Genomic DNA, 14,720 nt, shown 5'->3' on the forward strand with positions numbered 1-14,720 from the left:
ATATGGTATCAGGTCGGATACGGATAATAATTCGGATATCCGGTGAACAGTGCTATTCGGATATCCGCAGAAGCCACCAGACATACCCCATTTCTTTATAACTCTATGACCTTCAATATACCTTTTTAGATTTTAATAATAGTTCATCTCTTAACACTAGTCCACATTATTAATATTATTTAAAATTTTAAAAATATTTATAAATTATACTATATTTTATATAAAATGATCTAATTATATATGTTGATATTTGTTTCTATTAGAAGTTGAATTGGTTTTCGTATTCCGAGAAAAATTTGTTTTCGTATTCGTGTCCGATCATATTCGATTCTTATTCGTATTCGAGATAGTCCGTATTTGTTTCCGTATTCGAGCTATCCGTATTTGTTTCCGTATCCGGCAAAAAATATGAAAACGAATATGGTATGAGCATTATCCGTCCGTATCCGCTCCGTTTTCATCCCTAGTGCCACCTCAGCCAAAACCACCGAGGGACCTCGTTTACCTGGTTTTCATAAGTTGGGGGACCTGTTGTACCCGATTTTGCGAGCAAGGGATGAAAATCGGACTGGGCAACAAATAGAGGAACCCAAAGAGGGACCCAAAGTGAACTTATTTCGGAGGTCTTTGACTCCCTCAACTATGATCCGAGTATGATTCATGGCCTCCAACCACAAAACTGTGTATATTGACTCCTCCAACTATCAAAACCGATGCAAACTATATCCTTGGGTGGTTTTGAAAGCGGTTTTAGCTGACGTGGCACCCACGTGGCAGTGTTGACCCAGTCTTCGTCTCGCGTGTCGTCGACGTGTCGCTTATCTACATGTAATAAAAAAACTTGTGGGACCGACATGTCATTCACACAAAAATAAAATAGTGGGACCCACGGACATGTGGGCCCACATGTCATCCTCACCTCTCCCCCCTCTCTCTCTTTCATCTTTTCCACTCCTCTCACCTTCCAATAGTAGAAGCGGGGCGGCGGCGACGGCGACGACGCACGGGGGAGGAGCTCGCCGGCCGTCCACACTCGGGGGAGGAGCCCGCCGGCCGTCCGCGCGCGGGGGTGGAGCTCGCCGGCCGTCTGCGCGCCGGGGGAGGAGCTCGCCTGCCGTCCGCGCGCGGGGGTGGAGCTCGCCTGCCGTCCGCGCGCCGGCGTCCGCGCGCGGGGGTGGAGCTCGCCGGCCGTCCGCGCGCCGGGGGAGGAGCTCGCCGGCGTCCGCGCGCGGGGGTGGAGCTCGCCGGCCGTTCGCCTTCAGGGGGAGGACCGGAAGGAGCTAGCCGTGCTTTAATTTGGGCATACGTACATATCGATCCATCGATGCAAATGCATGCTTGCATATGCTTTCACTGTTCTGGATATGGTTTCAGATAAGCTAAGTAGCTCGTCCGGCCGTCCACGCGCCGCGCGCCGGGGAGGAGCTTGTGCTTCGTGCTTCGGCCGGCTGATGGAAGGTGAGAGAGGAAAAAATGAGGGAGGGGGGGATTGAAAATGTGGGGCCCACATGTGGGTGGTTTTTTTTTAATGTGCGAATGACACGTCGGTCCCACAATTTTTTTTACTCTGATGCCATATAAGCGACACGTCGACGATACGAGGGACGAAGACCGGGTCAACACCGCCACGTGGGCGCCATGTCAGCCAAAACCGCTTCTAAAACCACCTAGGGAGGGATATAGTTTGCACGGTTTTGATAGTTGGATGAGTCGATATACCCGGTTTTGTGGTTGGAGGTCATGAATCATACTCGGGTCATAGTTGAGGGGGGTCAAAGTATACTTTTTCCTTCCTATTTGGATTGTCCGAATTCTTCATGTTGGGCTGGTGGGCACAAAACGAACTCTACATGGGCTGCACAAGCGCTCTCATAGCACTTAAGGCCTTGTTCGGTTCCTTAGGATTTAATCCCCAAGTGGAATATATCCAGGGAGGGATTGAGTGAATCCCTCCCATATGTCACTCGACTCAATCCCTATGGGGGTTGGAATCCCTTGCTCTCTCCTATTCCCTCTTTTAAACCCCATGTTCGTTTTAGCCAGAGATTTTAGCTATCAAAATATGATAAATCTCATGGCTGCTCCTTCGAGCAGACCTGCTTTTGTTCTATCAGCCGACTGTAATCAGACCAGAATTACGTCAAAGTTTTCATTTGCAATGGCTGTAACGAGCAGCTAATATGAGCAGCGATGCTTCAAAGCTTGTCAGGACAGTATTGCAGATTAGAAGCACAGGAAAAACAATGATGGGTACAAAGAAAAAAAATGATGTCGACAGTATCAAATATCACACATTTCACTGTGTGGGAGCACTCAGTTTAAACACATTTTTTGTAACTCAGATACATCACAAACTAAACAGGTTTATGAGTGGAATGAGCTGAGCAGCAGGAGACACTATAATGATGCCCTGACTTTCGTCATGCTGTCTGAAGCAATAAATCTTCAGGAACTTCAGAAAATTACTACCATCAAATAAATTATCTGGAATTTCCCTACCAGTCGATTTCATGGAACCTACAAAGCATAATGAGTAAACATTAGCTTTCCTATCTCACAAACAGATAAAAGGAAACAAAACTTGAGATGATTGAATTTTCAGAAGATGCAGAAATCATGTATAACAAATATATATGGCCAATGCAGAAATCATGTTTATCTTGACTTGTCTGCATTTTCAGAAGATGCAGAGATCATATATACAACTTATATAGATATACAATAAAATAATAATTGTCAATGCACGGCTACATGCTTTTTTTGACTTTGTATTGCAGTACAGAGAAATGGAGACTGCTATGTTATCTAGCAGCTACAGGCAAAAGGTCAAAAAGGGAAAGCAACATGTATACTGTACTAATTAGTAATTTACTATAGATAAGAATGGTCAACATTTATGAAGAACACACTTCAGTAATTAAATTCAAATGAAAAGTAAACAGTGGTAACTATGGCTGAGGAACAATCTTTGCGGATGGCATGTAAAAACTAGGATTTGCATCAGTGTAGGATACATATAAGTGATTTTAGGGTATCTAGAGAAGAAAAAGAACTTGGTGACAACTCAAAGTTATGCACAAGACACGAACTAGGATCATCGTCAACTTTTGGCATTCTTAAACATGTTGGACATGACATGAAATAGAATCTGTTTCAATAACTAGAATATGCTTCAACAATTTTGGCCGTTCCTGTATCAAAGTGCAATAGAAGATACCAAGAAGACCTAGTTTACTCAAATACAGAAAACTGAATTGCTGGCTCCCTAAAATTTGCCTTGTTGTTTTTTTTTTGGGAATTTCAGTTATGTTCATTTTGGCCATGAGTTGCAGCTAAACTTATCATTGGCACAAAAGACTTGAACATGAGTTCTCAAAAAATCTATAACCATAAAACATACATATCTATCATACAGTACCAATCTTGGTAATCAGGTAGAACTAGTTCTTGGTGAATCAAAGACAAGGAAAAAAGGAAAATCTCTGCACTGCAAGTCTGCAACTATATCTACATGACTCTGAATTTCTTCAGATTTTGCAATCTTGAGAAGAATCAAGTTCGAATCCTGCAACTTTGGAAAGTAAAAGAAAGAAGAAACTCTTCTGTACTGCACCTGCAACTAGATGACTCTGAATTCCTTCAGATTTCGCAAACCTGCAACTGCAACTACATGACTCAGATTCCGACGTGGAGGGTGCCGACACTTTGAAGGCTACGGGCCAAGAACCAAGAACCCTCTCCTCCTCCTTCTCCTCCTCTCCTCTCCTCTCTGGCGTCCAAGAACCCTCCCGTGTCCCGGCAATGCCACCGCCGGAGCCGAACAAGGACAAAGCGCTGCCGAAGCCGAAGCCACCCAAGCCCAAGCCCCAAGCCAGAGCCGAAGCTGAACACGCGGTCGGCATTGGCGCCGGAGCACGACCAGACGGCCGGCCCCTACGGCACGGTGCGTGCGACGACGGGAAAGCCGGAAAGGGAGAAGAGAAGGAAACCCTACCCTAACTTTGAAAGAGGAGGGGAGAGGGGGAAGGGAAGCGTGCTCACTGGAGAGAAGGTGGCGGCCGGAGAAGAGAGCTATGCCGTCGCCGTCGCCGTAGCCGTCGCCTCTGGGTCGCGCCGCGCTCCGCCCCCGCCGTCGCGTCCGTGTCTTCGTAGCGCCGCCGCTCCTCTCGAGGAATTTTTCCGCTCCTCTCGAGTAGGTGATTTTTTCCTGGGCCTACAGAACAGGGAAATCCCGTGGTGGGCTGGGCTAAAATCCATGCTAGGGATTAACCGAAGGAATAAGTCCACTGTGACTCCCTTAAAAGTAACATGAATCTAATCCGTAACCCTCAACCGCAAAACCGGATAGAACGACTCCCCAAACTATTGAAACCGGTGCAATTTGACTCCCTTAACGATTTTGGACGGTGGTTTCGCTACGTGGTGCTTACGTGACGGTGTTGATCTAGTCTGGTCTTGATGTGGCGCTTAGGTGACATTTAATTAAAAACATATTTGTGGGATCCATTTGTCATTAAAAAAAGTGGAGTCCACTGACATGTCATCCTCTCTCTTTCTTCTTCCTCCCTCCCTTTCTCCCTTCTCTCTTTCTCTCCCCTTCCACCGTCCGCGGGAGCACGGCTGGAGCGGCGGCGGGGCGGGGGCCGAAGTACTGGCGGCCGGCGGGAGCTGAAGCGGCGGCGGGTTGGAGCTAACGCGGGTGGAGGCGGAGCAGAAGGAGGCGGCGACAGGAGGGGCTTGAGTGGCGGCGACGGTGGAAACCGCCCCACGCCACAGACCTCCAACGAGGCGGCTGCGGCTGCAGCTGCCTCTGACTAGCGCGCTGGATTATTCCTAGCCTCCGTCAGCTCCAGCCCACTTCCGCCGCCCGCCGCTCCAGCTAGCTCCCGTGTCAGCTCCCGCCGGCCGTCACCACTCGGGCTCCTGACGACGGGGAGGAGCCTCGACAACGGGAACAGGTCAGCGACGCCGAACCTAGTCGCCTTCTTCTGCGCCTCACCCAGTGTCTCCAGGAACTCCTCACGCCACCGGAAGCCGCACTCCCCCATGATGGCGCGCAGCGTCAAGTCGGTTAGCGTCCCGGTGATCTGCCTGCTCACGTTCAGTGCCGGCAGCGGCGGTGATGGCGCCAAGGAGCGCACCCGCCAAAGAGTATCCCCACTGTGGTGCCGATGGAGTCCCTCACTGTACGCCCAGCCATAGAGGTCAAAGCCCCCGGGCCAGGCGCCAGGAGGAGGCCGAGCTCCATGAGGCGGGCCTATGTAGGCCTAACAGGTGTCACCGGACACCGGGTAATTTTTTGTGTCAAGTTATAGTATATAGGTATATACAGCATGGGACACCCAAAAAAAAATTGGATTGGACCCCGGCCTGTCCAGATAACTTACTAAAGCCCAACTAAAGAAACAATCCATCAAAGCTCACGTTAGCCCAACTAGAGCCCAACTATTCGTGGGAAGGTGAAACGACGCCGTGTATCTCGAGACTGAATTAACTGCGTCTCCGGCTCTCCGCTCCTTTTCCTCGTCAGTCGTCGGTACTCTTCGAGACTCGAGACACTGAGGGGCTGTTTGGTTCCCAGCCACACTTTACCATTACTTGCCAACAAAAGTTCCCACATCTTGTCTAAGGTGAGGTGATCAAATTGTTAGCCACAACTTACTAAGCCTAAGGGAATCTTGCCACACTTTTTTGAGCCATTGACACGTGGGACCCAATTTGTTGGAGGAGAATCTTGCCACAACTGTGGCTACAACCAAACACCTGTCAAATTTGCCTAACCTTAGGCGTGGCAAACTGTGGCAAAGTGTGGCTTGCAACCAAACACACCCTGAATCGCTGCTCTTGCTCGATCCTTCTTTTCGCTCAATCGCTGCTCTACTCAGATCAAGATCAAGATCAAGCACCGCGCCCGCGCGGCCGACGACACGCTGCGTGTAGGCCACGGCGAGCGGCAACAGCATGCATTCGCGTACGCTCGACTTCCAGTCTTCCACCAGTTGCAACTTGCAAGGTTTGTTTTCTACCATTAGTCCAGAATTCAGATTATTGGATTAGGACATTAGTTCATTCAATATTCTTTAGTGCTGTCAGAGTAGGAGCATCAAAACATTTTAATTTATTCAATCATTTTTTAGTTGTCCACATTCTGTATCGCTGCTTACTGATTGGTGCTTGCACTAGAATAACTGGTTGGCAGTGAGCTAAGTGGTTAGCTAACTGATTGACATGGGAATTTATGGAAAAGTATTACAAGAGAAAATCTCCATCACATGGAGAAGATGTTGCCCCATCGCAGCCATCACACAGACATAATGCTGCTACATTTAATAGAAGAGATGTTCCTGAAGATATCAATTGGGAAGTGGAGATTCAATTTGATCCTGGCAAAAGGAAAAGAATTGAGGATTATCATCCCAATCAAAAGGAGATGGTAAGAAGAAAATACTTGGACAATGGGCCTTGTCAACCTCGTCCGGATGATCTCCCTGTTACAAATATTGGTGGTAGAGATAGAAAATTTAATCCTGAATGGTATGATGAGTTTGGCAGTTGGCTTGAGTATAGTGAGTCCAAAGATAAAGTTTATTGCTTTTATTGCTTTTTGTTCAGAGACCCTAATAAGAAATCAGCAGGGTATGATGCATTTGTTACAAGTGGGTGGTCTAGTTGGAACAAAAAACACAGATTGAAGGAACATGTTGGTGATATTGATAGTGTTCATAACCAAGCAATGAGGGATTGTGATGCTTTACTGAAAAAAGAGCAGCACATTGATGTTTCTTTGAACAACCAAAGTAATGCTGAGAAAATTGCTTATTATACTCGGTTAAATGGCTCAATTGATGTTACTAGAATCTTACTGAAGCTAGGTATGCCTTTTCGGGGCCATGATGAGAGTGAGGAGTCTCTCAATAAAGGAAATTTCAAGGAATTTCATGCTTATACCGCAGAGCAAAATCCAGCTTTACACAAGGTTGCAGGTAAAAATGCTCCTGGTAACAGTCAGTATACATCTTCAAAGATTCAAAATGACATCATACGTTGCTTTGCAAAAGAGGTACTGCGTTATATTCTTGAAGAAGTTGGGAATGATGTTTTCTGCTTGCTGGTTGATGAGTCAAGGGATGTGTCTTACAAGGAACAAATGGCAGTGGTCTTGCGTTATGTTGGTAAATGTGGCAGTGTTAAAGAGAGACTAGTTGGCCTTGTTCATGTTAAAGAGACGACATCTATGTACCTTAAGTCTGCCATTGATGATTTATTTGCGGAGCATAAGCTAAGTTTGAAACAAGTGAGAGGACAAGGATACGATGGTGCTAGCAACATGAGAGGTGAGTTCAATGGTTTGCAATCACTAATTATGAGAGAAAATAGCTCGGCATATTATATTCACTGCTTTGCACACCAGCTTCAGCTAGTAGTTGTGGCCATTGTAAAGAAACATAAAGGAATCGGAAACTTTTTTGATATGATTTCTCTTTTATTAAATGTGGTTGGTGGATCTTCCAAGAGAAGGGATATGATTCGAGATATAAATGCAGAACATGTGCATGATGCTTTAGAATGTGGGTTACTTATAACTGGTTCAGGATTGAATCAGGAAATATCCCTTCAAAGGCCTGGAGATACTCGTTGGAGCTCTCACTATAAGACACTGAAGAGTTTGGTTCAATTGTTCCCTACAACTGTTAAAGTTCTAGAGTATGTGGAAGAGAATGACAGGGATGACAAAAATAGTAGGCAAGCAGCTGGCCTCCTTGTTTATTTTCAGTTATTTCAGTTTGTGTTTTATTTGCAGCTTATGTTGAATATCTTGGCAATCACAAACACCTTTTCCGTAACTTTACAAAGAAAGGATCAAGACATTGTCAATGCTGTTAATTGTGTAAAATCAACTAGAAATCACTTGGATGAGTTTAGGAGGAGTGGTTGGGAATCTATTTTAGCTGAGGTGCATAACTTTTGTGAGAAGTATGACATTTCAGAATTGGAGATGGAGGATGCATACATAAATCCAAAGAGGCCACGCCAAAAAACTGGGATTACAAACAAGCATCATTTTGAAGTTGATTGTTTTAACGAAATTGTTGATTGGTTGCTTCAAGAATTGGACAATCGCTTTAATGAGAAAACATCTCAGTTACTCATATGTGCAGCTGCCTTAAGTCCTAGGCAATCATTTCATGATTTCAATTTAGAGCATTTGATGAGTTTAGCAAAACTTTATCCAAAGGATTTTGATGATGGGGAACTAATGGATCTTAGACATCATCTTTCTCTTTATATCGCTGATGTGCGTGGAGATGATAGATTCGCTAACATTGAAACTATATGTCAGCTTTCCCAAAAAATGGTGGACACAAGAAAACATATTTGCTATCCATTGGTTTACCGGCTTTTAAAGCTAGCATTGGTTTTGCCTGTTGCCACTGCTACAGTTGAAAGATGTTTTTCAGCCATGAAAATTGTGAAGACGTATTTGCGCAATCGCATTAGTGATGAACACTTGAGTGATTGTGTTATTTGCTATGTTGAGAAACAAGAATTGATGAAAGTTACCAACAGTGCAGTAATTCACCGATTTGAGACCTTAAAGGCACGTTTACATGATGTTTTTACTAAGTGATCTCTTCTCTTTTCTAGGCAAAACAATATGTGGTTTTGGAGGTTTTTATCCTTTTTTGCTCGTTTTGTGATGGTGGATCAATATTTCAGTAAGCACTTCATTCCTATGACTTTATAACTCTGTGTGGCACTTAATTATATTACTCTATGTGTCATATTGGTTATTAATATTGTGTGTTGTCTAGAGCTATGATATGCATAGGACCCCGGGTCATTTTTGTTCTGGGTTCACCACTGATCCTCGCCTTTGGCCATGTAGCGATGCCTGCCTTGGGACGAAGGCGAGGCATATCATCACCTACTCGACATGATTTTTGATGAGCAGGAAGTAATCGAGCTATACAGCTATACACATCCTCTTGCTTGCTTGCCTTCTCCTATGCTGCTACATTGGTGTGTTTGTTGTACTGCTGCTCGACTCTGCCGAGGCTGACCCGTGGAGCATTGTGGGGGTTGGCCGGATTGCCGGGCTGGGTTCGTGGATTGCATCCTCGGAGACCGCCGCCATCACGCATGCGGATACGCCGAGGTCGAGGTCGATGGCGATGGGGACTGCCGCGTCAGCCATCGCCGCCGCCGCCGCTCCGGCTCCCGCTTGCCGTCGCCGCCCTTGCCTGCAGATTACGCTACGAGAGAGAAGGTGAAGAGAAAGGGGGGAGATAAAGAGAGAGAACGGGGAGAGAGGGAGGGGGAAGGAGAGAGAATGACATGTAGGCCCACATGTCAGTGGGGCCCACAATACTTTTTATGTGTGAATCACATGTGGGTCCATAGTTTTTTTTAATTCTAATGCCACGTAAGCGCCACGTGGGACGAAAATTAGGTCAACATTGCCACGTCAACGTCACATCAGCAAAACCACCCTCCAAAACCAAATTGCACTGGTTTCAATAGTTTAGGGAGTCATTCTATCCGGTTTTGCGGTTGAGGGTCACATATTAGATTCGGGTTACTTTTAAGGGAGTCAAAGTGGACTTATTCCTTAACCGAAGGCACAATTTCGCATGGGCCGGGATTGTTTCCTCGCCAGGATGATCCACGGGGATTGGGCCCCGATCCCGGCCATTCCCGGCCCAACCGAACAAGGTCTAATGAGTATTGGGCTACAAACGTTCTTATTTGTTCATATCTTTCACGGTACGGAAGGACGAAGTACTAGCGGATAGTTTTAATCAACCAAGTATACATGGTGACACGCTTTTTAAATGGCTAAATGGTGTGCTTCGTGTGAAAACTTATTATATGAAAGTTGTTCTAAAATATCAGATTAATCCATTTTTCAAGTTTGTAATAATTAAAACTCAATTAACCATACGTTATTAACACCTCATTTTACGTGAAACACTTAATCTTCATCTTCAGTACATTCAAACACCACCATAGTATCAGCAGAATAAAGATATGATCAGTTTACAACAGTGGAAAACCAAATCCTAGATAAAACTCTTCCTCACCCTTTTGTCTACGGATCAGGAGCAAAGGAGGAGGAACCAATGAGGAACCGAGAGCCAACCTGGCGATGATCACCGATTCACCGCTCTCACCAGTCCACGTTCGTCTTGATAACGGCCGCAGAGATCTTTGGAAAACCATGGATAGGAGCGCCATCCTTTGCTTCGCGGCTACGGCTAGCTGCCCTAGGTGAAACACGAAAAAACACCATGGATGGGAGCGCCATCCTTTGCTCACTCATATCTATTTATGAGTGAGTTGAGTATTGAATACGAGAACTCGGACTTGAAATCATACACCCATTGCCATTGCACTATACTAATCGAGCACTTTCTATTAGCTTTATTGTGTTAATAAAAAATATCTAACCTTTGATTAAAAGTTGTGTGGTCTTTTGAAGCCTAACCGATCTTGCGTACATTTGGGCTATCTTTTTTCGAACGCGCAAAAGAATTGCACGTCAATATATTAGAAGAAGAGAGCAGAGTTTGATTACACAACGCACACAGTCAAAAGGCCGTTGACAGGGGTCAAGGAAAAAAAAGAAAAAAAAACAAATATAAGGAAGATAAGCTACTAAGAAAGAAACAAAAACTCCTATCACAAGGAAGGGTGGGGTAGGGGGTCCCACTACACTCCGGCCTGCACCGGAGGCAGGGAGCTGGAGAAGAGCGAAGACAGGGCCATGGCGTGATCCGAGGGAGGGGCTGCACGCATGAGGTCGAGTCATTCGGGGCCGCAATCCTCTTGCTACGCTTCGGCACTACCCCCACGGTGGCAACAACAGGCGCCGGAGGCAGGGGTAGCGGGGCCAGACTTGGAGGCATAGACCTGGAGCATTTGGCAAGGAAGGTGCGCAACGTGGCATTCTCGACGACCGAAAACGGGAGCTGCGCCATCGGCCGACCATCATGATCTAGGGCGACCATCGGAACGTCGAACAGAACCGTATCCCCCGTGACCAAGGGAATAGTCGGTGGCAAGGGCAAGGTTGACGGTGGCCGAGAGTAGCCGACCAGTGGGACCTGGCTTGAGAGAGGAGGTGACCCCGCCACGGCCAGCGCCCCGTGGCGGCTACCCGTCTTGACGGTGCCTTCAGGCAGGGATGGGGTGGGGAGAGCCGAGCAGCCGGTGCTGTCCCTACTACTGGCACAATCAAATCGTCGGCGTCCAATGGGGAGGGTGAAACTGCGACCGCCTCCACCAACCTCGATGATGGGAGCAGGGTTTTAAATTTCAAAATCAGCAGTTCTGCCGCAGCTGAGCGATAGAACCAAAATTTCGGAAAAAATTTTGTATGATTTTTTTTGAATTTTTGACGGATTTTGAATAAATTTGAATAAAAATTGACCAAATTCACAAAAAATTGCAAAAAACCAAAATTTTCGGGCGAGATGTTAGCATTTCGGTGGGGGTGGGGGGGGCGAAATTTCCGAAGAACAGAAATTTCAAACACTGGATGGGAGAGATCGCGGCGGCATGGGCGATGACACGCATCCTGGCGAGGACAGGGCCGGCAAAGGCGAGGGCGCACAGATTGCAGCAGTCGGCGGAGACAGGGGCGCACATACCGCAGCGGCTACCACTGGCCTCGACAAGGAGAGGGCTAGTGGCATCGGCTACGGAGGAGAGCGAGGCGGCGGCGGCGGCAAGACCACGTCAAGCGCCACCACCGACCTCGGTGATGGGAGAGATCGTGGCGGCGGCGGCGACGTGCAAGGCGCACAGATAGACCAAGGCGAGGAGAGGCCCGGCCACGCCAGCGGCGGCAGCAACATGCACGGCGCATAGACCGCAGCGGCCACCACCACCGGCCTAGACGAGGCTGGAGGCGTTGGAGAGCACAACGGTAGTGGTGATGCGCGGGGTAGCACAGGAGGTGGCCCACTGCGGAGCTTGGCCGGCGGCGAAGTCTCGGGTGGCAACAAGGGGCCTAATGACGGCCGAGGTGGCAAAGACAACGGCGGTGCGCCGCTGGTGGCGTCACTATCTTGCCGGTGGAGCAGACGGCCGCGGCGATCGATAAGCTTGTCTGTGAGCCAGTAGTGGTGGCCGACGAGCCAGCGGCGGCGACGAACGAGCCGGTGGTGAAAGGGACAGTGGCGGCCAACGAGCCCACGGTGAGGGAAGGCATCGTGTCACCAACGCGGCTTGTCGGACCGGAGAGAGGAGACGACCTAGAGAGGGGGGCAGCCCATGGGAGAGAGGGGACGGCCACGGGGGAGAGGCCCTCGAACCGAAGCATCCAGAAGGAAGGGGTAGATGGGGAAAATTAATATGTGTTCGTTTGGCTGGGGCACGGGTTGGGTTCTGCACTGTGGGCTGTGTTACCTCATCAGTAACTTGATCCAGTTAAACCACACAACCAGGGGTGCTTGCACTATGGGATGGGTGTCTTTGGGCCAAGTTTTTGGACTAGGGGTACGGGCTCCATGGCTTACACTGTGAGTGCCCTCAACCGCTTCCTGCTGATCATGCACCATCTATCGCTGCGTGGCATCTATCTACCCGCACGACACGACGCATAAAAGCATAGCTCCACGTAACCATAGTAAAAAACCGGACTGAATGGGCGGTTGAACCGGAAAAAACCAGAACCGGCCACCTTGACGGTTCGGTTCAACTAAAAGACCGCCCCTGCAATCGATCCGGTAAAAAACCGGCCGGTTTTTGCTTGAACCGGTGAACCGGTGGCGGGTTTTAAGTATCGAACCCGTTTTTATTTTTCCTATTGCAGTATGACGTGATGAATATATTATGTTACCACACCATATTTATTTTTTTTATGTTGTGACCATGTAATAAAAGATATACTGGTTTATTTATGCATATTTTCACCAATTTGTGATGGTTCTATATTAAAAATAATACAAATCAAATATCTCTACTACTTAAAAAATGATGTTTCCTCCGTCCGTCAAAACAAAAAAAGTAGCGAAAAAAAGTCCGACTCCTACCGATTCCCTATTAGAAATGGAAAAAAAAGTCCGACTCTAGATCCGATTCACCCTTAAAAACGAAAAATAAAATTGATGTGCCGGATTGAAGATCTGTTTGCAAAAACGGAACCTACCGGTTGAGAGCATTCCATTTTTATATGATTTTAATTTTTGGATCTATACTTTTGCATTTGAGTCCCTGTAATTTTTATATTTACATTTAAGTCCCTATAATCTTGCAATAAGATACTTGAGGTCGTTTTTGGTTAAAAATAATAAAAGGGAAAGAACAAAGGCAGAAAGCTGCATAAAAAGAAAAAGAAAAACCGAACAAAAAAGAAAATAAAGAAAAAGAAAAAAAAACAACAACAACAAAACTCCGTTTCTCCTAAGTGGCGAAAAAACCGTAGATCTGATCCTATAAAAAACAAAAGAAAAGTGAAAAAAATGCTAGATCTGATTCATTTAGAAACAGAAAAAAGTCTAATTCCTATAAAGGCGAAAAAAATTCAAAAAAACATCTAAAAAGTTCGACCGGTTCTCTAGGAAGAAAAAAATGGTTTGCATAAAATAAAAATACGCGTGAGGAAAAAATGGAAGGGGTGAAACAACTTCCGATTTCTAACCAATATATATCTCTTCGCTATGTATAATCTAATCTAACTATTTAAAAGGATAAAATGCACGACAAAATAAAAACGGTTCAAAGAAACGTGTGAGAAAAATCAGAAAAAAGCGCAAAAAAATCACGCTAAAAAGGTTTTCCATCTTCCATAAAAAATAAAAAAACACGCGAGAAAAAATATTTCCATCATCGGTAAATTTTTTTTAGAAAAACATGTGAGGAAAAACTATCAGAAAAAACGCGTCATTTCTAAAAAATGGTTTGAAAAAATCGTGTAAAAACATCATCTATTAAAAAAAACAAATCGGTCCGAAAAAACTGTCAGAAAAAACGCTAAATTGATGGACACTTGAGCCAGATATGATCCATCGATTTTTTATCATCTACTACACGGCTTTTATTTCGTTATATATTCTCCTGTATTGGAAAAAGCAAAAAAGAACATTCGAAAAAACAAGCAAAAAACGCGCGAGAAAATAATTGTCAGAAAAAACATGCAAAAAACACACGAGAAAAGAAAAGAAAAAAAAAGAGAAAAATATGGTTTTCATCGTCAGTAAAAAAAGCAAATGAATATGCTAGGAAAAAAGTGTTAGAAAGAAATGCGCCATGTTTGAAAAATGGTTTGAGAAAATCGCGCAAGAGAAAAAAACATTGTTTATAAAAAAACATGTTGCTTATTAAAATACAAACATTGTCATTGACATGATTATGCATGTAAAACGTATATTATCATTAGAATTTTTTTCACCCGTTGCAATGCACAGACATTTTTGCTAGTAATATTAATAAATAAAAAACCGGCGGTTCGACTGGTGACCCGGCGGTCAGAGCGGGTCGACCCCGGTCCGGTTTTTTTACCATGCACGTAACACGCCACCGCACCTCCTTCATGGTCATGGGCTCCACCAACACCGGGTTGGGTTGACGACCCGGCGCCTTTGGCATGCAGCCGCCCTGGTTGGGTTGACGTACAGGAGCACGAACGAGATTTGCGTGGAGGGTGGCTTCAGGCTGCAGATTGACACGAGTGTAACCCCCGGATCGGACAGCAAAGCTTATACTACTCCCTCCGT

At 45.9% G+C, this 14,720-nt stretch overlaps 1 protein-coding gene and 1 non-coding gene across 2 annotated transcripts; one reads left to right on the forward strand and one right to left on the reverse strand.

Annotated features, from left to right (window-relative positions):
- Window positions 1-2,251: 2,251 nt before the first annotated feature.
- On the reverse strand, window positions 2,252-4,168 carry LOC107280643 (uncharacterized). Its single transcript, XR_001545173.3, has 2 exons — window positions 4,042-4,168; window positions 2,252-2,517 (listed from the first exon to the last, which is right to left on the reverse strand). It is a non-coding gene; the product is annotated as an uncharacterized protein (transcript).
- A 2,070-nt stretch (window positions 4,169-6,238) lies between these two features.
- On the forward strand, window positions 6,239-8,629 carry LOC112937644 (uncharacterized). The gene has a single exon (XM_026022538.2). The coding sequence runs from the start codon at window positions 6,239-6,241 to the stop codon at window positions 8,627-8,629; it is 2,391 nt and encodes a 796-aa protein (XP_025878323.1).
- Window positions 8,630-14,720: the final 6,091 nt, after the last annotated feature.

Source organism: Oryza sativa, chromosome 1, assembly GCF_034140825.1.
Source record: "Oryza sativa Japonica Group chromosome 1, ASM3414082v1".
Classification (NCBI taxonomy): Eukaryota; Viridiplantae; Streptophyta; class Magnoliopsida; order Poales; family Poaceae; genus Oryza; species Oryza sativa.

What these genes read in the sequence shown, in the direction of transcription:
- LOC112937644 (XM_026022538.2), top strand. Translation starts at nt 6,239, where the DNA reads ATGGAAAAGTATTACAAGAGAAAATCTCCATCACATGGAGAAGATGTT.